Raw genomic sequence first — 26,337 nt, forward strand, 5'->3', positions numbered from 1 at the left:
GATGGATGCTATGGAGGAACTTCAAAAGGATATGTAGCTGCACTGGGATCTACTACTGAGTTAAGGAGATGGGAAATTTTCACACTTGACAGTGTAACATGAACAGCAAACTTTTTTTTTGGATGTTGCTAACTGCTCATTTTTACCACCCTCCTGAGGTCTAAGCTCATACAAAGGCTCAGGCCTTCAGTCATATCCAGTGAAGCTTTTGGGTTTTTTTTAAGTGAAGTTTAATTTTTCATCAGTCTACCAATATTTTTCTATAGCACATCTGAGAGATTTTCCTCAAATTAAAAAGCAAAAATGCACAAGAAGTGTGTGAGAAAAATCAGAAACCCGATCAAAAGCACTTCAGCTGAAAAGGGGGATTTATTTAATAGGTCCCATGTGATTGAAAATATAGGTATTTTCAGTGATGATGACTAGGTAAGGTTTAATGTTTTTCACAGGCAATGCAATTTTATAGAAAAGAATTGAGAAGAAAAAGTAGTTTTTCAGTTTTTCAGGTATTACATGTATACTTTGCTACTTTATGCTATAGCCCTTTTCTGGGACCTGTAAATTTGTGGATCTCTGAGATATTTAGCTCAGTGCAACAGTTCCTTGCTGCTGGGAGGAGAACATAAATCTTTTTTGAGAACTAAAATTCTCCAGTGCTGGTGTGTCTGATTTGTGGGTCACAGGCCCTTCGTTCTGCATCCTCACCTTCAGACGTTGTGATTCTTGGTGATGTGTGTGGATATTGGGAGCAGAACGTAATTTTATATATACAGATGAAAAGAAGAGTTTCAAATAACGAAGAAAGAATTTTATGTCAGTAGGGTGGGGTTTTTTTAATCAAAATTTTATGTTATTTTGATTTCTGGAACTTAAATAGAGCAAACCAGACATCACAGCAAGGATCCTGATAGAAAAATTAGATTTTTGGGTTTAATTTTTAGGTGTCATTCCTCAAGATAGGAAGCAAAGAAGCAAACTAGAGCAGTGAACAACATGAATATTTTGGAAGCAGCATTTTTTTCTACATGCTACCATCTGTTGATGACCTATGCACAGGAAAGGATTCATTTCCCAAAGTCAAAGGGTTAATTACTTGATGAGATGTGCTAAGAAAGCTGTGAAATACAAGGTAAAGTAAATCCTGATGCTTGAGAGAGCTCTCCAGCCTTTTTTTTTTTTTAATTCCCTCTTGGAAACTTCTATGTACTGGTTGAATGCAGTTGCTGACAACAGTAGTATTGTGGGGGAAGAAGTGATGCACAGTACTTGTCTTACGTGAAAATATATTACAAATAAAAATTAGCAAATTAAAGCACTGAAGAGCTCTGGTTCATTAACACAGTGTTTTCTGAGCATTAGCTTTCTGAGTGGTTCTGATGATGGAAAAGAGAGGTTATAAGATCTGTCCTTGCATCCCTGAAGGGGATGCAGAGGAAGCCCAAATGCTCTCAGCATCTTTCCCATTAATGTATTTTCCTGTCTTCAGCGCAAATGAACCCCAGATATGTGATAGCTCTTAATACATTTTGAACCTCTCTCCCATAATTAACTTCTGACGGACTGAAACAAGGCCGTGGGGGTTATGGATTCGAAGAGACTTCTCAACAGGTTTTGAAAATGATACATAGAAATCTTTCTGCCATTCACATGATTAAGCTTAATTATTTTGAATTGATTATAAGGTCTTGAGTATGGATATGTAACAAGCTTTATGTTGTCCCTCAGCAACAGCACCTTTTTAAAGCCCTCTTCAGTCAGATCCTAGTGAAGCACGATGTTCCTCTTTTTGCCAGCGTGGCCTGTGCTTGCTTACAAGATGCTGCAGCCTCCTCCTGATTTCCATCAAAGCAGCTCCCATCCTAGCACCAGAGAAAGCCTGATGACACTAAAAGCCTCTTGCTCAGTCAGCATGCTGCGTGTTAGCATCAGACTGACCCTTCCAACCCTGGGAAGAAAACCTGCCTGCTCTTCCTCCCCTCTCCATTACCACCGACCTTCCCACTTCATAGGATTACAAGATCATTTGGGTTGGAAGGGGCCTTAAAACTCATCTCATGTGAACCCCCCTGCCATAGCCAGGGACACCCTCCAGTAGACCAGGTTGCCAATGCCCCATCCAGCCTGGCCTTGAAACACTTCCGTGGATGTCACTGGGGGTGTCACTGATGCGAAGCAGTGACAATGTTGTTCCCCTGTGGCACATGAGAGGCTCAGGTTTGGACTGTTAATTAATAATTCCAGTCCTGTGCAATGATTAGTCTGATGGCAAGTCAGTCTGTGCAAAAAACCTCTTGGTAGCCTTTGAAGCAAGCATGCAGAAATATCCTATTTTCAGCTGTACATATTTTTTTCCCAGAATTACTTTACCATGGCACTGCTCTAAATATGTCTTGTGAGATAAGCTTTAAATCCTACTTGGGCAAAGTTTATTAAAAATTAACATTTGCATGGGGAGCTATAAAAAAGAATAGGACCTTCATTAGCTTAAAATCATCCAAAGTACAAAATAATATTGAATTGCTCTCCACTGGTCCAGACCAGGAAGGCTCTTACTGCCTGCCAGATCTTGAAGCCCAGAAATAGTCAGCATCAATAACATCCAAAAACCACACTGGAAGCTGCACCTCTATTCCCAGAGGTCCAAGAAAATGAGCTGCTACCACAGACTAAACAGCCTGAACTCACTGGAATGGGATATTAGCTGTCATTCCTCTCAGTGGGGAAAACTGGAGTGTTCATTAAACATACAACCCCAGAATAACTGCTCTGGCAGTTCATGGTGTTTGGGAGTGAAATGTCACTACAGATGATGAGTTTGATACAGTTTTGCTTTGTGGAAGTTCACACTCGAACCAGTGTAACCCATAGGCCAGGTAAAGCTGATTTAGCCTGACGGAGGATGTGTCCCAGTGACAGTCATTCTGATCTCCAACCTTTACAGAAGTTTGAGGGAAATGGACTGACAGTAAAGATGCTGAAATGCAAGAGGGATGAGAAAGGGGCTGTTCAATGGATCTATGTAGAACATCAATTTTCATTTTCATTTCATTTTCTAGGACAGATGAGGGAACACGTCCTTTCCCACATTGCTTTCCTGTTGGGACTGCATATTGCTTGCCTGTACCTCGCAGCATTTAATCTGTTGTGATTCCCTTAAATGCTTGTGTCTCTGTAATACTCACCTTCCCTTGGGCTGCGAGTCACCAGCATGTGTGTCTTTGTGTTAATTTGTCCCAGTTCAGAGGCACAGCATCATTAGTGAGGCGCCGCCGCTGCGGTAATTACTGTGGGATTTGGGCACAGCGGTGTGTTCTTGCATCACACTCCACCTTCTCTTTAATCTACATGGGCCATCTGCTTTATTTCTTAACTAAAAGTTGTTTTGTTTCTGCTTTGGAAGAGTGACTCTGTTGCTCCTAATCTTCTCTGTGTAGAAAACCATTGCAGCCAGGATAAATTACATCCCTGTTTGATAGATCGTGCTCGTTTTTGAAAGATTTCTTTCAGGTCGTGCCCTGTAGTTTCACCGTGTACAAGTTTTTCCTTTCCTTTGTGGCTGCAGGGACAGTCAGGTCAGAAGATTGGTAGGACCACTCTGTAATCTAGAGAACTCTTGACCACTGTAAGTCTGACCAGTCCTGCTGTTGGCTCTGTACTGAAGATTTCCCAATACAGTAAATGACGTTACTGGGTGGTTATCCCATGACAACTTTAAGTAATAACCTTTTAAACCCCCATTCAAGTAAGAATTGTGTGTTGGGTGACAAAGCACTTTGACTTCTGTCTAAAAGGTCTGTTGTGTCTTTTGCTGTTGCTGACCAAAAACAGTTAGTTGTTGGACTAATCAGGTCAAAGGCTCGAGTTTCTCCAAATCTTCTGTGAGAGGCTGTCTTTCTTGTGCCTTTCTCTTCCCAGACTCCTCAGTTTGGATCAGTACTTTAAGAGTTGGTTTCCTAAGCCTGGGCAATCCTCAGGCATAGAAGTAGATTGTTTAAGTGGGGTGGAAGGTTGACACTGCTGTTAGAGAAAGCTTGCTTTTATTTCCCAGAAAAAAGCGTTAATTAGATGATGATTCTGAGAGGTATTTGGTATGGTCAAACTGGACAATTTTTGATGTTTCAGAGGCATTAAAATAAGATTGCAAAATAAGAGCAGTGGGGATCTGACAGCATGTGTCACTTTCCTGGTCTTTTGGAAGAATTTATAGCCTAGTTTTATCAGAAAGTGGGTTTTGTTGTTGTCGTCTTATATGCCTTTTAAAAATGTTCCTGTTGTCAATAAATAAGGTGAGGGCTACAGTGATCCATGCATCAAAAAATATAAAATGAGAATAATACTTCCTTAGGTCTGTTGGCAATTTATTTTTCTTGTAATGGGAACATTATTTCTGCATGAGCCTATCTGTCCTTACCACTAGAAGTTGATTCACACAGTTCTAAGGCAATGAAATAGCAGCATCAAATCAGGCAGTTTGCATCTTGGTTTTGTGAAAAGAATAAAAAAATAACATCATTTCTCTTAAGATGTTTTGGAGTAGAGCAATCATTTAGAAAATGAAAAGATCCTTTGTCTAGGAGGCTCTTCTGTTTCACTCTTAATCTAAGCAGCTGCCTTTCTCCTTCCCCATGGGGAGTTGGGGTGGGTAAATAACATGGAAATTCATTTGATGATGGAGACATTAGAGGTTGGTATGGACAATTAATTTGTTATTAGACAGAATTAATTTTATTTGATCCTTACATGGTTCTGTTGCTGCATATAAATTCAGCAGCTCAGTGAGTTAGCCTGTGAATGCAGCTCTGGTTTTGATGAAGGATGGCTTTTTTGGCAGCTTCTTTCCCCACCTGTGTGTGAAACGCAGATTATGGGGAAGCTTTTGCCTTTGTGCTGCTGGAAGTAATTGCTGGGTTTGTGACCTAAAAGTTGTGCTTTTCCCCTTCCCAAACTAAATGCTCGGGATCATCTTTGCTCAGAACTAGTTTGAAAATGAAGTTTCTGAAGCTACATCAGTAGAAAGCTGAGTAGAAGAAAGTGAGGATCTTTTGGCTTGTGAGTGTTTGAGTTCCTTTGCTCGTACAAGAGATGGAATGAAGTTTCAGTGGCTACAGGTAGAAGTGTTGACTCTCATCTCCAGAGGGATGATCTCCTCGTAGTGTCACAAAGCAGCAGGTCTGTGTTTTAGCCTAGTTCTAAGCTGCTGAATGACCACAACCACTTCATCTTGGGGGGCACCAGTTTTCCCTTCTGGAAGCTGAACTCCGATAAGAGGCTGCTTTAAGATGAACTGCTAAAAACTGCAACATAAAAACCTAAAGGTAGCCCTGCCCTTCTGCTAAGTGGAAGAGTTTCATGAACAAGTTACTTATAAGAGTGTCCTCATAAGACATCTGCATTTGCATATATTATACTGCATTTTTCCTCCTGCTTCTCTCCTGCCTTAATTGTCTGTGCTCTAGTTTTCCCCAGACTGGAGAGTCTCTTGCTTGTGCTAGATTGGCAAACTAAAGATAAAAGTTTTTGAAAATGAGACCAAGGACAAAAGCAGGGAGGATGTTCAACTCAAAACTGTAAAGGAATATGTGAGTGTGTTAAAAAGAGTACCAAATTCAATTATTTTTGTTAACCAGTGAGATCAGAAGAGGAATCAATTATGTTGTGCAGGTATCTCTCTCTGTGAGCTGCATGGAGATAACTTCAATTGCATTTGCTTTTTAAAGTTGACGTGGCAGTAGACAGCATTGTTTCAGTAGGAATGAGCAGGGAAGAGACTAATGTCGTCTGTAAGTGGCAGGGAAATACAAAACTCACACCTCTTGACAGTAATCGTTTTTGTTTAAAAAGCAAATAAGAGAAAAAGCAGGAGAAACTTAGGGAAAAAATCACACCTCTTGAAGAAATTCAGGGCTAGACTTGGCGTATGTTGTTGGAGATGATTTAGCTGTAATTAAATAGGTTCTAACATAGTGGGTAAGACTGTGGATGAGAAGAGGGGAAAAAACCCAATCTTCTGACTATCCATTAACATGCCAGACTGTTAGCAAGCTTGGTAGGAGAGTGGTGTGTAAGTAAGGATTAGTGATGAGTAACTGTCCTCCCCTTTCAGCAGCTCCAGGTCCACAATGAGCGAGCGCTTCATGCTTGTATTAAGCACCCCCACCAACAGACAGGTCTGTCATTTCTGGGTCTGTTTAAAATGCTGTGCTAACAGACACAGTAGAGACCTCAGAAATTCCCTTCATGTGGAATGCAGAAGTCAGCCCAGCTCCTGTTTGTTTCCCATCTCCCGCTGCCCCGGTGAGGCTCTCACTGTTTGCACTCCCTGGCCCCACGTGTGCGATGCCCAGCCAGGCATGTGCCTGTCCCTGGTGCCCTGGTTCCTGCCAGCCTCCAGGAATCACTAAGACAGATCACACGTGTGCCTAAGTCTGTGCAAACATTCCATAAAAGCTTTCCTCGCAGCCGGGGCTTGCTGTGGGATGTCGTGGCTCTGGGGCTGCTCTGGTGTGCACAACAACACGCTGCTCATAAATAACACCAGGTTATTTATAACACGCTCCTGTGGTGTTACAAATAACAGCCATATCCATCACACACTGTTCATTGAAACATAAGGATTTAAAACCACTTCAGAGATCCCCCTGTTTCTACATGTGGCGAGTGAAAAAGCAATTGCTGTTTGGAGGAAGGGAGGAGTGGCTTGGCTTTTCTCTTTGCTGTTTGTATCGGTGGGGTAAATTGTCTAATAACCCCAATTCTAAGCTTTTGAAGTATTTTTATTGCAAAAAGTATTCTTTAAGTATGAAATACATATGTTTGAAGTGCATGAACGTTGAATTTAGAGGAGAACGATAGCGTTCAACTCAATTCAGTGGGTGATAGTAAAGAGGCAATTACATATGATTTGTGAAATAAAGAGAGCAACCTCGGCAGAGTGTGGTACCTGCAGGGTTTAACAGCACTCTCTGATCTGAGCTAATAAGAGCAGTGTCTAATATTAGAGTTTGCCTTGTCAGAAAACCCGTTAGTGTGCCAGTGTGAGGACGGTGTGCGTGATGCAGAGTGAGCAGCTGTTTGCCTTTTGGTGCCACAGGAGGAGGCAGGGAGAAGCTCTCTCTAAAAAACTTCATTTGTCATGCTGCTGGTTTTTTTGTTTATAGTATTAAACTGTTGATTAAGAAAAAGATGATTGAATAGGTACCTTCTTTTAGAAGCACACAGACTTCAGCTGGAGATTAATTCCTTTACTTGCTCGTGTTCCTAAGAAGTTTTTAAAGTTATGTGTAAAGTCATTTTTTTTCTTTTGAGATGAAAACTTAGAGCTCTCTATTTTTCAACCTGTTTACTCTTTTCATTTCATCTTCCTTCATAGCTGCTGAACTGACAGTATTTTTTCCTTCCTTTCTCACACTAAAACCTAAATACAATTACAGTTTCCATTTTGTGCCCTCTGGAGAAAAAGGTTTTTATACAAGCTATGCCACAGGCTTGGTGAGGAGGGGTTTTCAGTTACTACCACATTTGTTTTCAAATTCAAAGCTTTTAGGGACTAGTGTTTAAAATTAGCTATATGGGGTAACCTGTTGGATGTGCAAATACAGAATATTAGTCAAAGACCACAGACATTTCTTCTCTGCTTTGATTTTCAGAGTGACTCTGAGTCTTCTGTATTTTGCTTCATGGTGGCTGGCCCTCAGTTTTCAATTACAAAGTGATTTCTTGTTCCTAATCCTCATCTAATTCATTCCTGGCTCTCCTTCCAGTCAGGTCTGGATAACTGAGAGAGATATTACCGTGGTTCCTCTCAGGTGTTGGAGAGAAATGGATATTTATTAGCCATCTGCTGAAATGGTAAAAAATAAGAGGAAAGAGTGAAGAATTACACTACTGAATACTGCAGAGAAACATATCTTCAAATATGTACAAGACTGCTCTAGAGGAAAAGGTAATAAATTTTTGCCTGGTATTGTGCTTATAGGCTTAGGAGATCGTTTCTAGCAGGTATTTTCTGTTCTGTTCATGCTTCCAAGGCACTGCCCCAGCAGCTCCAAGTACAGACAGGACTGATGGACTGTGCTGTGCCCTTTCCTCCCTCCATGACCTCCGTGTCCTGCCTCCTTGGACTGAGGGGGAAATCCGAATGACAGAGCCTGTGAGCCAACCTGGGCTTGGCAAGTGAGCCTGGGGTGGATGGGATCAGTATTTCTTTGGATGGAGCTCTGTGTAGGTGGTCAGTGAGATAGCAGCCCCTGTGAGGCTTCATGTGTTTAGATCATCAGACAGTGCATCATCAGAAGGTACATCTGTATTTCACAAGTACATCAACTGCTTGTACCTTCTTCATCATGTTTCAGAAATGCCACTAGAGGATATTATGAGATGATCACACTGTTTTAAGTGTGTTCAGAAGTTGAAGACTTCTAAAGATACAGCAATAGTATTTTCTTCACATATACACGTTTCATTATGTATATCTGGAGCTGATCTGATTTGCTCACATTCAACTAATTTACTTCTTGACTTAAGTGAGTATTAATCATAAACTGTTTCATTAGTAACTAATTTGATTTGGGGAAAAAGTTGAAAAGATTTGACATCTGCTGTAAAATTTGCAGCACTTCTTCCATGGACTTGAGGCAAGTATTTTGCACAAGGAGTCTTTTGCATAGCCTTGATTGTTGATTTTGTTTTTGTGTGTGTTTAACATCCTTGATGTGCACAGGAAGACAGGCAGAAACTTATGACTTGCTACTTTTTGGGTGCTTCTGTGCTTACCCTCAATAAGCTGGAGGTCCTAGTGAATTAATAATCATGGGCAGCATCTCTGAGACTGCACTGACAAAAACAATACAGTAGCCCTGCTTTCTGTGAATGTGGTAGAGCTTATGTATGTTGTTATTGGAGGTGAAATAATAAGGCCAAGTCTAAAAAGTAATACTTGCAAACGAAATACAAACAGCTTTTTGGAATGAGTTGAAGGAGAGGGATTGTGAAGTGGTCAAATTCCAGCTCAGTGATTTGCTCTTGTTAACTTTTGTTTTCCCTTGGTCTCTAAACCAACATCTTTTTTTTGTGCTCATGGATTCAAGTGATTTTTATGTTGATTGTGAAGGCTTTTTTGAGCAGCCTAAGGTGGATGTTAAGGATACTGTTAAATAATTTTAAATGAGGAATTTTATCCATTCATGGACTTGCTTGTAAGAATTCTATGGGACACGGTCCTGGAGAGAAGGGGAAAGCAGGAGAGCCAGGGAGGTTGGGATGGACAATATCTTGAGCAGCTTTCAAACCTCAGCTGTTGTGCAAGTCTGAGTCTGTCTAGTGCTGATAATAAACTACATTGAAAATGGCATCATCTAATACAGCTGGTAAGATTGGCTGGTAAGATAAAGCTGTATTTGAGAAAGATTGTACTAAGTCAGGAGAGTGCCAGGTTTATTGAAAGGCATTTTATTAAATAATATAATGGTATTTCACAAATGGAAGCAGAGAAGCAGAAGAGCCAAATATAGCAACAGATACGTGACTTCATTTTAAACTTTTTGTTTACTTTAGAATAATAAAAATAGTTCTGATAGTATTCCCTGACACATTTTCCAGAGATGGAACAAATTTGGTGATGAGTGTTGCGTGCTTAAATATCGCTGTGCAAACGGGTCTGTTCTCCCTGTTTTGTTTTCTTGAGGGCTTGATTGTAAACTTGGAATTCTGTGATTCTACCTGTGATGGTTGGGTGTCCTTTGGATTGGCTTTCTGGTATGTGGAACATAAGAAAGGCTAAAACTCAGCTTCAGTGCCTCCGAGTTGTCCAGACAGTTCTGCCCAGCGGGTGTGTGGCAGTGTGGAAGTGGGAGTTGATCTTCCCCATGAACTGTCTGCTGTTGACAGTGCTCTTCCTATGTTGTTACATGGCAGGGAGAGACTTCTCCATTCCTGTGTCTTTTGTTTGCCAATAATTTCTGTGATTATGTTGTGTTCTGTTCACTTTGATGAGGTTGTGCCCAGAAGTAGAAAAGCTGATGGTCCATTTCATTCTCTAAAACGTGACAGTTCATTAGTATGAAAGCAAACCAGTGGGTTTAGTTTGTAAGAAAGTAGATTATCTGATACCCTGGTTCTGCTCTTTATTGCTGTGTGGTTTTGTTGAAAATAAAATGTAGGTATTGTGGTCAAATATCGATTAAAGATTGATGAATGTTTTGGTCCCATACGTTTAATCATCACTCTCTTTCAGATGTATATAATGAATATATTTCCTAAATAGTGTTTTTCTTCTGATTTTTCCACTGTTTTTAATGAAGCATGACTTCAGTACTTCACATTTTGTCTAATGGTTTGAGCATAACATTGTTGATGTCAGTGCAGTTTTGAGGAAAGGTTTTGTTGATTTAATATTGCAGAGGCAGTGGAGAGAGAGAGAAAAGAAAGGAAATGTCATTTTGTCTGCGTGAATTAATTTTATAGTGTCTGGTGACACTGTAAAGGGAAGGTGATCACTGAGTGGCAGCTAGTATTAATATTATGTCTACTAACTTGTAGGCTATTTTAAAGTAATAGTTTCATTTCTGAAATGTTTAAAATTTGAGGAAATCTGTATATATGGGTTATTGTCACGTGGGCTGCAGATTCTATCTTAGATATAGGGTGGCATCCTTCTCTCTCGTGTTCTCTAGGTGTGGTTGAGGAGGTTAATCACTGGGGTTTGCCATCCCCTGGCTCAGCAGCTTTTGGGAAAGCATCTGATCCTGTTTCTCTGATGGGCTGAGCCCTCTGAAGGTGTTGAGCAGTTGGTACTTGCCAGCCCCTGGAGTTGTGGTCCTCACATGTGGGGACATCCTGGCAGAGTGGGGTCTGTGGGTAACTCATATGTGGGTGAGTTTGGGCAACAGACACTGGGATCACGGGCTCTTTAGCCAGCCAGGAGTGGGTGGGGATGTGCCTGTTACAGAGAGGGGGGGAAGGGGCCAGTGAGTCTGTGCATCTTCACTGTTTGTCTTCATTTATTCCTCATCCACCCAGTTCAGCTGCAGATGCTGCAGAATGAGAGCAGAAGTCAGACATGGGTGATGAGAGTGTGAAAGACTGGAAAAGCAGCTATGCTGGAAAACTACAGATTGGACTTGTTTACCTTAAAAAGTAGTTGAAGAAGAGGTGACAAGTTGAAAGCGCAGAGTCTAATGAATGAGTGGTTCAGAGAAGTTATTTGGGAGCTGTTTTCCCTGTCTGCATGAGGCAAGAATAGAGGTGTTCAATGAAGCTGAAAGGTGGCAAATTGAGACCTGATAAAAGAAAATACATTTTCAAGAAATGAAAAACATACTAGGATTAATTTCCACCAGAAAACTGGCAAGGTCAGGAATTTCTGGGGGTTCAGCAAGAGACTGGATATTTATATGAACAATAAAAATATCCAGAGGAGTTGTCAATGAGAGCTTGCTGTTCAAAAGTATTTATTAAATATAATTTTTCTTGAGTTGGAAAGCTGAAGGTGGAAGTGCAACTGGAATAATGGCAAAGCACCATAATCTTGTACCTGCCTGCAGCAGTCCTTCCTGTAGCTGCTTCCTAAACATCTGATTTTGTTCTTTACTGTTGTGTCTGGGTCTCAAGGGAAAGGGGATTCCAGGCACAGAAAGATGGGCTATGGGCTTCTCTGCCAGCCTGCACTGAGGTTTGTACAGGATTTGAGAACCAGCACATGGCAAAGCTCTGTTCAGAAGCTGCATTCCTGAGCACATGGTGGCACATTTCCTTTTGTAAATGCAGAAATCTCTTTCAGATGTGTAGGTCACAAGGTTAAAGAGCAGCCAAATTTCATGGTGATTACTTACTGCCTGAGGGCAAACCCTGAAGTGACTCCTGTTTAAGATAATGAGACACCTTTTGTCAGTTTTGGCTGAGCTGTGCTCTAAAGTGAGAGAATAAAGGTATCCTAAAAACAGCCAAGGAAGTGTTGCTAGGTGCAGATTCCATCTTACACACTCAAAGTGTTAAAATGATTATTCATTCATATTTTCAAAGGATGCAGGTTAAAACCTGGAACCCACATCACGTGGGTAATGTGAAATATATGTTGTGTAATATGAAATGAGTATTTTGACCTCATCCAAGTAAATAATAGAATTTTAGTTCAAAGTGATGGCTTATCATTGCTTTGCCCTGAATAAATCACTGGGGGTGATTAAATAATCTGGCCCAGTCTTACTGTTGGGAGCATGGTTTGGGTGAGAAATGACCCTTTATGGTTATTATCATTTCAAGAAGAATATGCTTAGAATTCTTTAGCTTTATAGGTGGCTTATGTAGTATGGAAGGTGCACACTGTGCCTCTGGTGCCTAACAAAATGCTTTGTGATTTTTGGTCAGCAATGTGGGCACCAGGGCTGGTTTGGCACTGGAAGTGGGATTGTATGTGTGGGCTGTTAGAGTTTTTTACCCTCGATATCCTTCATCCAGATGGGTCTGTGAATACTGTGGGCTGCTGGGGAGTTCCCTCGAAGTTATGGGAGAGGAACCGAAGGGAATTTCACACAGTTACTGTAGAGAAGTGAAAACAGCTAAACCCCAACGTGTAGTTGTCAGAAAGGGCTTTTGCACAGGTGGATTCAACCCCATGACTTGCAGGTTTATCAGAGTGGTGGTTTGCAGTGTGGGTGCTGTGAGTGTCTGGCTCTGGCCTTCACGTGTGTTAAGGTGCACGTTACTAAACTTATTTGCATGAGACTGTCCTGTTGCTGCAGATCCTCAGCCAGACTGTTCAGTCTCCTCTGCCCAGTGCCCTCTTCCTGAGGAGGAACCACTGGGCTACAAGGACAGGGGTTGCCCTCTGCCATGAGAATCCTTTTAAGATAATTCATATATGCTGTGGGCGACCTAGGAAATAACTTGATATATAATTTGTGAAACTCTTACTGAAATTGCTGATTCTTTTATACCCTGGAGGTAGTAGAGAGAATATTTTATGAATTAAGTAAAGTATGTGAAATTATTAATGTCTTCTAATAAAACAGTGAGGTGATATATATTCTGAAACATCATCTAAAAACCCTTTTCTCTGCCTTCTTGAAAAAACCTCTGCTGCCATTTCTCTAGAGTTGTTGACACATGTTGAGGGGACAAAGGAATTAATTTTGAGTTCAATGGAATGTGCTGTGTTGGAGCTGATTAGATGAACTCAGGTCTCTGATTTTTTTTGCCCTCTTGAAATCTGGTGTGAGAGATTTGCCCTCCTGCTTCAGTTCTGTCTTAGCTTAAATATCCCAGGAACAGAGTTCAGGCAATGGGGCCATTCCTCTTCCTTTATTCTTGCAGAGATAATTGCACAGGCTTAGAGCACAGGTCAGTTTACTTTTCTCCCGAGTTAATGATATTTAAGTGGTTAAAACTGCAGGAAACTGCCTGTTAAGAGCTTTAGAGGCCAATATCTGGGTTACTCAGTAGGCTGGAGGAAAAGAAATCCGAGGGTAAGCATGAATGTAGGGGTGAATTTTTATGTGCTGTAGACACTGGCAGATAGAAGAATCTGATATACCTTCTCAAAAACTTTCTTTTTGAGGTCGAATAAGGGTTTTTTCCTATTTTTTTAATAGATGAATAAAGTATTAGTTTTGTACTGCCAGTAGGTAAGAATGAATACATTCCCTTGTCAGCCTTCTCTCTGGCAGTGATGGTAATCCAGTGGCTGGGTTGAAGAAAGTATTGGGGTAGTTTTGTTTTGTTTTGATTTGGGGGGTTTATTTGTTTGTTTTTGTTGGGGGGAGGTTGTTTGTTTGTTTGTTTTAAAAGAAATTGCTGTTTTTTCATGTGTGAACTGTGCACATGGTGTCAGATGGTGAGTGAGCCTGTGCTGAGGCAGGTGAATAAGGCAGCTTCACATTACACAAGATTACCACTGCCTGAGCAGTGGGAATAAGAGAAATGGTAGGAAGAAGAGGGGTTTTTTTTGGAATGAAGAGATGAGAAATACACTGAGGCAGAAAAGCAAGCTCGTGCTGGAGATAGGCAGCGGTGAGCGTTCCGGTAGAAGGGAGTTAAATGAAGGAAAAATCATAAAATTATTTCACAGCAGCAGGAGGTTAAGAAACATAACTAAACATGTTAAACTCTCTGTGAAGCAAGAGGACCCCAGGGGTATTTTAGTCAGATAATATTTAATTTGTTGCAGTGTCAGTTGTATGATTGCTTGTCAGCTGGCATATGTATGTGCTATAAGCAAAATGAGGCTTTCAGAGACCATGCACAATTTTCCAGGAGATAGTAAGCAGGGGATTTATCAGAGACAGATTAAAAGGGTTACAGTGGATTTATTTGCTCTGGTCCATTGCCAGGATATAAGGCAAGCTGAGCTCTCTGCAGAGAAGCGTTGGAGGAGAGGGACCAAGAGCTAGAAAGGAAGAACTATAAATCTGCAGGAAAAACTTATGGAATACAAGAGCTTGTAAGATACACAGGTATTTGTGGGGAGTACATTTAAAGCTGCCAGCTGAGTGTTTGCCAGAAGAGCAGTCAGCTCGCACAGTTTCTCCAAAATTTAAGAATGGATGGTTGGGAAGCTAAGAGTATCTCTGAATGCCTCATTCTGGCACCTAAAATCAGTCTTTGATTGCTTTTCTCATGCTCTCTGCCTGGCTGTGCCCTCTTCCCACCACAGTTTCCCTGGGTGGCTGCTTTCTCCAGACTTCCAGCCCTGGGAGGAAAGATGGTGTTCAACCTGAATGATACACAGCCTTTCCTAGCAAGAAAATGGCTCTGTTATGAGAGTCTTAGAAAACTGATGAAAACCATCCCTTGCAGAGAGATGATGGGACAGACAGGGATGCTTAATTCCTGGTTTGCTGTGTGCTTGTGGTTACAGAGTACGTCAGTCATTCCAGCCTCTCTCCCACCTACTCAGGTTAGGCATGGATGGAGGTTCTTGGACTTATATAGAAGGGATATTTTATTTTTGTTGGACAAGCCTTGGTTGTAGGAAACAACACATCTGAAAGGCTTCTTTATAGGTTAAATCTATCTTTAAGTTCCTGCAGTAACATTATATTGGCTTGAGGGGCAAAAATGAGGGTTGATATATGGACAGTCACATTTGAGAATTATGGATGTTTAAAAAAAATGTTCCCCAGTGTTCATGTCAGTGCAAGGATAGCGAAATCTGCTGGATGTTTTTATTTTTATGGAGTTAATGGGCTTTTTTTGTAAATGGTGTTTTAATTGAGGTCCTGAGTAAAAAGTCAATGGTGTGTATATACATACATGTCTGCAGTCAGTTCTGATTTGCAAAGTAATGTGAAAATAGGTCAACCACAGAGAGAAATGCTGGGAAATGGCTGTAGCTGAGAAGGAAGTTATTTGGAGGTTTGGGAATAGAAAATTTTGGTTTGAAGATGATTTGTACAGAAGACAAGGGTGATAAGAGGAAGGTGAACAATTTGCCTTCTGGTGGTAGTAGATTCTGCTGTAGGCAAGGAGGGTTTGAGAAGTTTCTGGTAATTTAACTTTTGCTGGTTTTGCTTGGCCTCGGTCTCTTGGGATTTTTGTCTGTTCTGGAAGAGTCAATTAGCTGCTGTGTTAATTAGTGCTCCAGGAGGGAGTTGAGGGGATGTGGCTCCCTTACACATGTTCCTGTAAGAGCCAAAGTCTGACTGAACATACCTTTGGCCACAGCTCTGCCTTCAGGCCCCTGTTTCCTGCCTCTTGCTCTTGCTTTGTTGTTACTTTCCCCCCTCCATCTTCCATAAGGCAACGGGATATGAACATGTTACCAAGTAAGACTTGGTATATCAATTCCTTATCAATTCCTCCAGCCATCAATTTGGAGCAGAACCTTTTCATTGTCAGTAGCCCTGTTGGCATTCCCTGGCTAATGCTTTTCTGTACAGGGCATCTCCCTGTATCCCAGTGAGCTGAAAGAAGGATGCCCATGCTTTCCATAAGGAAGGTGCAAACTGGCAGCTCTGAGAAGGGGCAGATGCCCACTGATGCTGCAGCCTGTTAATGGTACCTGGTGTCTCTGCTGCCACACAACACTCTGTGCTTTGTTTTCATGAGTTTCATCAACCTGATGCAAATTCATTTCTCTGAATTACAGAGTTGTTGTTGAATTGTAATTCTGCTCTTTGAGAAACACATCACTGAAGTTAAGATTTATCACATTTATTATTTGCCTTTATTCTGTAGACAATTTACCTGTCAAAGAAGGAAATTAGACTGGTTTGATATTATTCATATTAAGGCTCAGTTGATTGTTTCTTGTCCCTAATTCTTCTCTAGCTGCTTGCAATCTGATTGTTAATGTTTTCTTCAAGTATTTTATGAGATACCAAAATATTGAAGTGATTTATAATTGCCAGAGTCTATATCTTTTCATCCATCCTTCTTTTAAAAGGTTGGGTCTGTTCCACTGTCCTATTTTCAGGTCCTGTCCTGCCATTTGAGAGTTCATCAAAAATAGTTGCTGATGGACCAGAGATTACTGTGATAAATCTTTTTCAAATAACCTAAGAATACATTTTTTCAATAGGTCCTGACACAGTCTAATATATTTAAATATTCTTCAATTATTTCTAATTATATTTTGGCTTATGTTCCTACACCTCATACTGCTAATTTTACTAATGTTAAACATCTGGTCAAGCCCCACATGCCATCTCCCTTCTTCTGTATGTGTGTTCGTGTACCTTAAAGCAAGGAAGTATAGACCTCTGTTACACAGTCTTCTCTCTCTTTTATTTGTGTTTTTGTGAGAAATAGTTACCTAAATTATACCTGATTGCAAATAGCACCTGTTTGATGTCAAAGCCCCATATCTTTCTTCAGTCTTGAAATTTTCCCTTATTACAACTAATTTGGATTTAGGAGTCTGGAGAGGAGGAGGAGGAGGAGATCTTGCCACTGATTTCCGATAATGAAGCAGTCTATTAACATTCTCCAAAAATTATCATTAATTAAACAAAAAGCTGATGTAACGCTCGGAACAGGAATATTTCTGTACCATCCAAAAAAAAAAAAAGGCACTGAATGGGAAATATCATTATGATTCTGCTTTACAGAGTCTATCTCCTCTGCCAGGCTCTAACCCGTGCAGAAACGAGAGAGCAAGCGAGCTGTGCGGTTGGGTTGTGGATTAATAGTTGAAGTTCACTCGTGTGGAAATAAAGCAGATTTTACTGTGACTAGAATCTGTCATTAAAAACCCATTATTGGAACCGACCGGCACAATTCCTGTTTTTTCATTGCTAATGACAAAACAATCTGTTCCTTAAAAAAACAACAAGCCTATATTTTCTTGCAGAGAAATCGTGCAGGAGTGTTACCAGAACAGAAGCCGGGTGGAGAGAGGCAGTTGAAAGATTTATTGATCAATAAACCAGACAATTACAGCTTGTTTATAAAAGGCAAAAAAAAAAAAAAGCCACCTCAAACCTCAGGCCTGCAAGCAACACTGAGACTCTAATAATGATAACTCTGGCATCCAGCTCGAAACGATAAAAGTCAATAGGAAGATATAGGATTTCAATAAAATTATGACACCAGATAAACTTTACCCCAGGAACAAATTTTCCCTGGGTGTGTGACTGACTTCAGTTAGATTTGTAACTTTAATTTCTTTCTTATTGATTTTTCTTTTCTTCAACTAATTAGAAAGTCTGTGGTGAATGGAGTGTGTGTATGTTTGAAGAGGGGCTAACGAGCAGCAGCGGGGGCAAGGCCTGAACTTATGTGGTTGTTTGTAAGGTCAGAGGCTTCTTGAAAATTTTTTGGCTGTGTTTTACTCTTCAGTTGCTTCCAATAGCCAGCTGGGAGTCGCTCTCCTGCTCCTCAGTGTGACTGTATCTGAAGCTGTGGGCTGCCCTTGGAGATGTGCAGTGCTGCAGTGACACGGTGGTGGTGCTTGTATGAACCATTCTCAGACCTTTCCCTAAAATTAACCCCAAAGTCCTGGAGAAGCCCACTTGTGTTCCTGCTGTTTCTAAACCACTCTGGTGTGTGAATGCCATGGAAAGGGACTTTATGAGTTTCAACCTACTTGCCAACCAGATGGAACTTTGGCTTTACACAGAGGGAATAGAGGAGCTGGTGGGAGGACTGGGGAGAAGCTTCATCTTAGGGGTGTCATTTTGCAGAGGCATTTTCCTGTTCTTTTCTTCATGGGATTAGCTCTAGTTTCTGGTTAAAATTATAAAATGTGTTTTCTTTTTAGTTCCTTATGTGGTAGTAGGAGGCATATTTGTTTGATGAATGGGCTGGTGCTGGCAGAATGAAGGGAAACTGTTCAACCTTTGAAAAAATCACTATCCTTCCTCTTTTTCGAATTTACATCTCCTCAAACACAGCTGCAAGCTGCAGCACCAGAGTTTGTGTAGGGCATTAATTTCCTAGGTTTATAATGAACATCAAAACTGTCATTCTGCTTTTAGGGCATGTTTAAAGTAAGCTGCATTTCTGTTCAGGTGTTGATTTAAAACTGCTTAGGGTAAAAAACACCTGGAATTGTGCCAGTGTAGGTCCATGGTGAGTTAGCATAGGTGCCCCATCCTGGTTAAATTTTGGGAATTCCCAGAGGAAGTGCTTTTTAGTAATACTGGTGAATACTCTCCTGATAGGAAGCAGGAAAGCAGAGGTGTTGGAATAAGGTTAAAAAGGGTGTCTGAAAGTCCCTGGGGAGGATTTTGATGGGGCTTGGGGAATATCCTGTTGTGTAGAATGAGGAAATATTGCAGCAATTACTAAATTAGGATTACATCTTAGAGAATCTTCTTAGACAGAGGACTTATCAACAGGAACTTCTGTTTCCTGCCAAACTAACAAGATCTTTAGGAGGGAGAGAACAGCTTTCAGTAAGTGCTCTTGATGGGGAGAAATTTAAAAAAATGGAACTGGGGACCACTTGTTGAAAGCTGAGGACTGATTTCATTTCAGTATTAATATTTAGAAATAATTGAAGAGCAGAAGTGAACGCCAGGATCAAGTGTTTAATTGTGCCCTTTAGTTCAGCTTTTCAGCACCTTTTTTTGCAGTACAGCTTGTGCTGTGTTTACCATGTGTGTTTTTTCTTGAGAAGTTTACTCTTCATTTAAGAGAAAGGCTTTGAAGGGCGAGGGCTGTAGTTGATTTCTGGGGAGAGACAGCCTGTAGGGGTGTCCTGCTCCCATGCAGTTTTTCCATGCTAACATGAAAGCAGGAGTTTGTCCTCCTTGCAGCTGAAGAGCTCGGGGAACTGTGAGGATCTTGCTGGGGATGACTTGAACTACCTAATATTCAGCAGTTAATTGGAAACCAAGTGTGATGGGAGTTGCCAGGGGTCCTGTTTGCTTTTGAAAAAACGCTGAGGATTTTGGGACTGCCCTGCTGTAATGGAGAGAACATTGCAGTGGTAAATTATCACGTCGATGAAAGATGCTTAGGAGAAAATTAGGATAGCGGAGTAGCTCCGAGTGTGGAGAAGGAGGGAGGATGCTGTAATTGCAAATCTAATTGCAACAACATGCAAAGCTCAAACCAATACGTTCACTAAATGCTGTCATTATGTTCTCTTCTGTGCTTTACACAATGATTTGACAATAAATGGGGAATGGAAGGCATCTCTTGAGCAAAAGCAGTTTGCCTTATGGGGAGTGCAGTGGGCAGACTGGATGATGTCTGTGTGTATTGGAGGGGGAGGAGGAGGAAGGAGAGATCCTGTCCTGCCTTTCTGCTAAAGAAGTTCTTTACAAGGCTGGTGTGGCTGTGTCTGGGTTTTCTTCTGCAGTAAGATGGAAGTATTTCCTTTCTCGCGTCTGTCAGATGTATAATTCTTTCTAAACTACGGCAAAACTGTTCTTTCCTTGAAATAAAATTCTCTTCAGTCAGATCTGGGTTAGGAGCTAGTAATAGCTGCTGGTACTATTTATGTTGAAACCTGTTTTTCTTTATAATTTTATTAACTTGGTTCCTGTAGCCTCAGGTTGTCCTTTGATCTTGGGGTCCTTTTACCTGCTGACCAACCCAACCATCTTGGCTGACCTTTCAATCTGTGACGTGCTCTGAACACATGGTACCTCTGGCAGTGCCCTTGGTCTTGTTGTCACACCTTGAATGTGAATGTTCCTTCTCTTCCCCACATGTGCTCTTGCTATCCACGTTCAGTCTTTGACCTTTAGGTTTGGAAGGAGGAGATAACCTTTGTATCCAGGCTTGCTTAGCTGAGCAGTTCGTCACCAAGCAAAAGAGAGGCAGCAAGCACTGCCTTGGGTTTATGCCAGGGGCCAGAGCTACTTTGACCCTGTTCTGTAGCCTCACAAGCATCAAGGTTCTTCGGTGCAGTCAGAAGATGAAACACTTCATCAGCTGGCTAATCCCCCTGTGCGTATTGCACCGGAACCAGTAATCTCCTTAAACACACCTGACCTCTTGAAATTTTCCTTTTGTCGCCATTCTTCTCCATCAGTGCCTTGGAGATAGGTGTTGTTTGAAGTTGGGAGTGCACTAGGAAATACTTCAACCAGGAACCCCTACAGAAAGTTTTACCTTTAGCTTCGAGCCCAGGTCTTATAGTTGGGAATGTAAACTGCTCTGAGGGAGCCGAGAGAGATCCTTGTTTTTGTCTTTTTCTGCAAGTGCTTGGTTATAATTGCCAGCAGATTGTGAAGTGAGCCAAACACACTGTCTGCCAGATATTAACCTCTGAAAAAAATATTTGTTACAAACACCGAGTGTCGCAGCGTTTAACAAGTGATAAAGTCACATACCATTTTGAGGATATTTGCTCTCAGCCACTTTGTTCATTGTCAAATCTGTTTCATTTCTGTTGTGACAATTCTGTTCCTTCTTTGCTGAAACTCTGGCAGGAATAATGTCAAGTACGACACGAAATATTTGCTGAGGAAACCCATTCAGCCATGTTGAGTTAGAATAGTATCTCCAAAAAGAGGGCAGGCTCTGTTATCAGTCACCATCTGCTTGTTAGAGCGTCTGCACGTTGCTTTCCTGCAAGGGATGTGGAGTTTTACAGACACAAGGCAGTCTAATTTTTCAGTTTTCACAGCAGCAACATTTACTTTATTACAGCTGTTTGCTCACCTGTGGCTCGATGCTGATATGAAGACGACGAGTGCACATCCATCAGCGTTTCGTTGCTGCCTAAGAGAACAACGGGCGAAACCCTGGAATGTCGTTCTGGGAAGCCTCTCCTGGGGGTGCAGTCAGGGGCTGTGTCTCTAAAGGTGTCTGTTCTTCCTGGCAGGAGCGGGATGGGATGCGGGCGATCCTGGAGTCGTACGACAGCGAGCTGACCCCCGCGGAGCACTCGCCCCAGCTGGGCCGGCGCATGCGCGAGGCCGAGGACACGGTGCAGAAGCTGCACGCTCACAACACCGAGCTGGAGGTAATAAAGGAGCATCATGGTTCTAACCCCAGGGGGGAAGGAGTTGAGACCTTTCAGATTGAACTGCCTTTGCGATGTGATCTCCCCTGGCAGAAGCCAGATTTGCAATAATCAGACTTTAAAATTCCAGCATCGGTAAGACTCACGAGTTATTCTGTGCCTGGTGCTGGCGGAAGCCAAGGATAATCTTTGAGTGTGATGCACCCATGCATGGCTGGGGTGACAACTAGTTCCTGTGGGTTAAAGGGATGCATTTAAGGGGAAGTAAAGGAGTAGCAAGTGTGGTGTCATCTCTGTGGTCTGGTTCAAGTGATTCGCTGTATCACGTCTGTCAAGGCTCTCCTGTACACAGTGGGAGCAACTTCTGTTTATAAAAGCTTTAGTTAAGGGTTGAAGAAGTAAATCTATGTGCTGTAAGTTCTTCACTTCTTGGCACTGGGCCAGAAAACCTCAGAATACTGGTCACTAGTAAATGCTTTTTACTAGATTTTCTCTAAGAAAGGAAACATTCTTTCCAAGGATAGACTTCTTTCTTGAAGGAATGCTTATATTATCTTTAGTTCTCTTTTTGGAAATTTGTATTCTGAAATGTGACTGTGGTGAGATAAATGTTAACATGCATTGGCCAAATCATTCCTCTCTTCTCTGTTGTGCTTTGTCATAGTGGAATGAACTTTACAGTCATGAGTTGAAATATTTGGAATATGTCTGTGATCTCAAAGCTTGGCAGTTTTATTTCACAGGCTTTACAACAGTCATAAGTATGCGAGTTTTTCTTTCTTTGTGTCTGGTTCCATCATCATGTAGATTTAGATGTTCTAATTCAAATGGAGTAAAACTTGTAGAAATTACTCCTTGGGTTTGTGTTCAAGTCCTAAAAGAGACTGTTCCACTCTGCATAAAACTCTGTTGCTTCTGACATCTTTAAAAATGCTGTTTTCTTGTCCTGGGAGATAGGGACTTACGTCAGGCAGGACTGACTCCAGTGACGTTTAAATCCTTAGCAAGCAGAGCAGTGTGGTGTAGATCACTATCATGGTATAGATCCACTTCCTCCCAGTGTCTCAGAAGAAGGAATTCTGCGAAGTTTTGGGCAAGCTGATAGAGATGTAACACCAGATAAAATGGAAATTTGCCTCAATTTGTCTGTCTCAGAAGTTGCTCTGTGTTGTCTTTTGATCACTGTATTGCTTCCCAACAGAGAGAGCAGGAATAGGTGATGCTGACATAAAGGGATAGGTGGCTATTTTATCTGCTTCCTTAGTTGTTCCCAGCAGTGGCTCTAGGTTGTTGCAGGGAGATTTCCTGAGTTGTTTCTTTGATTATGTCTGGTGTGCATGTTTGTCTTCAGGCAACAGCAAATTATCTTTTCTTCTTCAGGTGAAAGCGTGGAAGAGTGTGGGAACCAATTGCTATACCCCTTTAATTATTTGTTGGGAACAAATTCTAAGTTTATTTTCATGGGTATGGATTAAGGGCTACATGGAAAATTTCAGAAAGGAGCTGTGTTCTCTGGAGGTTTGTTGTGTGTGATGTCAACCTTTAAGCCTTCCAAAGACTTTGCTGGAAGCAGGATTCAAAGACCTGATATTTTTCTCATAAAGTAAAATTTTACGCTTCACTTGTTTGTGTTTGCCTTTCTGACTGCAGTGTTGACTGCTGAATCCCATCTGTTTTGAAATTTCGGGGGAAATTTTTTTGTTCCAGTAAAAATCGACAAACTGGAGAGGGAAATTGAGGTGCAGGCAGGACCCCTGGTGCCTCATCATCAGGAGCAGCAGCTGTAATCAACTGCCAGTAGATCAAAGTCAATGAGATGGTCGGTGGCAGCTATTAATAACTTCTGACATAATGCTCTGCGCCCTCCCAGCTCTGCTGAGCCTCCCCATGACTCTCAGAAATGTTGACACCTGAATGACTCAGCTCACAAACAGAGGAGGCTGCTGGAATGAGGCACCTTGGAGCCTCAGTGGTTTCTGAGATGTGGGAGAAACAGCCTCTGTTGGAGGGTGAGGAGGGAAGGAAAAGGAGAACTTGAGCATGTTTAAGTCAGTATGGCAGAAGGGTTGGGGCATCCCAGGAGCCTCTGGTGTGGATGGGACTGGGAGGGCAGCACACAGTCAGCTTGTAGAGTAGCACAGGAGAATGAGAAGAGCTGATCTGTGAGCATCATCATGTGGCAACAAAACAAGAACGTGCACAGCTCTTCCAGGGGGATCCAGGGGAGGTCTGGGGTGGCTGCAGAGAAGGACAGTGATGGATCTGAGCTGAGAAGGCCTGTCTGACACTATTACTTTTTGATAGGCTAAGATGGTTAAAGTGTGGCAAACAATCAAGATTACCACTTAGCAGGGGATGTGCCACTGTGGGGAACTCCAGTTATTCCCACAGAAGAGTGTCTGGCACCCAGTGGGCACTGGGACACAGTCCCTGTGTGCTGCCCCTCTGCTGGGGAGGCTTCACAAATCACTGTGGTCCAGGAGCTATTTGAGTTTAAAAAAGCCCTTGAAGAGTCAAGGTAGATGCATCCTCTTGCATTACATTTTGTACCTTCTGCCTTTCAGCTTTGTTCGTAAATCATAACATTTGCACCTTGAACCATGTCTAACCTCTCTGATTTCTTTTCTCACAGCTTTTATTTTTTTTTTTTGGCTACAGAGTAACTAATTTACCCAAATCCCTTTCTGTGCCCCCTAGAAGAGAGCCCTTTAATACTTTCTTTTTTCTTGTTTCTTCTGGCAGCCCTAATCTGTCACTGGCAGCCCCACCTCTGACAAATCATAGAGGGGGAAAAATGAGTGTTCTTAAGAGGGATTTTTCCTTGCTCTGAAAAGGGAGATTTTCCCATACATTCCAGCAGCAGGCTGAAAGCTATGGTGAAGAAAGAGTGATAGAGATAACACTGTAGGAGAGAGGAGGAAGCCACGTGGGACTGGGAAGATTTTGGGCTGAGGCAACAGCTTTTAACTCATTAGGGAGATGAGGTCTCTGGTAAGTCCTTTGCTGGGTGTATAAATGGAAGTGGGAAGCTGCTTAAAAGAATACAGGGAATGAGAGAGGAGTGTGTAAGCCCTGGGGGGAACTGTGTGTGTGTGAGTGTCTGTTGGGAGGATGGAGTTAGGAGATATACAGAGCTGTGCCCCAGCCCAGCTGCTGGGAGAACTGCTGTGTCTGAATTAAACAGCACCTGGATTACAGGCACCTTTCAGAAACTGGGATACAGAAGGATACTTTGATCCTGTATCACTTCAGAGGTGAAGTGATGCTGCAGAAGAACTAGTCCTGTCAGAGCCTGATGGGGCAGAGGACTGGAAGGCAAAGAGAGGCTGATAGAGAACTTTTTAAATCCCTTTCATTGATGACCAATGAGAAAAGCTGGATCTCTAATGCATGGACATGCAAACAGGGATCTGTTTTTCTCCTCCCCAGAACTGCCTGCCCCCAGCCCAACCCCTTCCTCCACAAGGCTGATGTGGTTGGAGAGGCTTAGGGAAGCACTTTATGGAGTGTTGAATGTAAGGCATGGAGAGATGCAAAGAAAAATGTCATCTGAAATGGTGGCTGCAAAAGCAAGCAGGCTGTGTCAGCCCATTTCACGTGGTTAATGAAGTGTCACTCACCATCTTTTAAAAAGTGTGTTTTGGAACTGAAGAGGGAATGAGTTTGTCCCTGGCCAGCCTGTCATAAATACTTAAATACTGTAACTATGTTTCTGTGGCAGCCTGATTTTTTTTTTTTTTTGATGCTGGTAATATTATCTGTTTTCTTGCCAGTCTTCGTTAACTTTTACCACCTTAGCTCTCATTACTTCTAATTTCAAGGTAAATATGACAAAACAGGAAGCTTCTGTGCATGCAGCAGCTACTGTGAAAAAGCTTTGATGTGGAGTTCAGTGTTGGAAAAGTTAAATCCAGCTGCACAAAAGAGAAATAATCATAAATATAACTCCATTAATAGTGATTTTATTGCAACACTCTTGGCTCCATACGAAACTTTAATGAAGAGAGATTTGCAAGGAAGACTCACGCTGACACCTTCAATGATCTCCAGCATCTTTTACATTGAGAGATTTACACTGTCTGTGAGCACCATATGTACCCTAATCAGTTCATTGTGAGTCTGACAGTTTGAGCACACGAAATGCCATATGTTCTGTGTTTTGTTCCACCGCGGGCATTAGTGGTGACCCTAAAACTCATTGACCATATATTGGCTCTTAATCTGCCCCTGATGTTGATTTTGTGATGTTAGTCACCAATCTGCTCCTTGCCAAGGGGGTTACTCAGCAGTCACACCGGTGCTTAAAGTGCTTAATTTTTACGTGTGAACGCATTAAAATGTTAATTTGAGCAGTTAAGAGTTCTTTCTTGTCTTTTACCCACCTTCCCCCTTCAGCACTTTTTCACTTTACTTTTTTTTTTTTTCCATCTTGGATCTACACTTTGTGTTTATCTTGCTCCTTTGCCATATTTCCTCTCCCCCTCAAAAGTAAATTGCTTCTTCACGTAGCAGAAGGGGTTTCTGTCACGGTGGGAACTTTACAGAGACATTTCCTCCCATCTGTGCAAGGTACAGAGCAGTTTATTTTAGTTTTCAGGTTTCTCCTGCCTACTTTCTGTACCTCTCTGCTGCCATCCAACCTTTGTGCACTGTTTTTTAACTTTGGTGACAACTGTAAGATGCAGTGGGAAGATTACTCTGCTCACTTTGAAGTCCGTAAGGAGCAAATCGGAGCTTTCCTGCCACTCCAGAATGGCATATGTTTCACTTGCCCAGACTTCTGCTGTCATTGTAGCATCTTATCTGTGACTCATGTGGGAGGGAACAGTCTCTCTCTGGAGATGATACTAATGCTCTCCATGCATCAGCTACCACTGATTGCTGGAGCAGTCACAGGGCTGGACATCATCTTCTGACAAAACAAACACCTTGTTGGAATAGCATTTTGAACCTGAGTGCTTTGGTATCTCTTGGCAGGCTTG

At 41.8% G+C, this 26,337-nt stretch overlaps 1 protein-coding gene across 2 annotated transcripts in view; it reads left to right on the forward strand.

The window, feature by feature from the left end:
- The window catches only part of MAD1L1 (mitotic arrest deficient 1 like 1), a 351,231-nt gene that overhangs the window by 122,256 nt on the left and 202,638 nt on the right, over positions 1 to 26,337 (forward strand). Inside the window, exon 11 of one of the 2 annotated variants that reach the window (XM_029957937.1) lies at positions 21,215 to 21,355. In XM_029957937.1, coding sequence (XP_029813797.1) covers positions 21,215 to 21,355 — 141 coding nt within the window. Of the gene's footprint in view, positions 1 to 21,214; positions 21,356 to 24,266; positions 24,347 to 26,337 lie in introns of those variants that run through there. The other variant, XM_018067302.2, reaches the window with a different exon arrangement.

This window comes from Manacus vitellinus, unplaced genomic scaffold, assembly GCF_001715985.3.
Source record: "Manacus vitellinus isolate BGI_N305 unplaced genomic scaffold, ASM171598v3 scaffold_12_pilon, whole genome shotgun sequence".
NCBI lineage: Eukaryota > Metazoa > Chordata > Aves > Passeriformes > Pipridae > Manacus > Manacus vitellinus.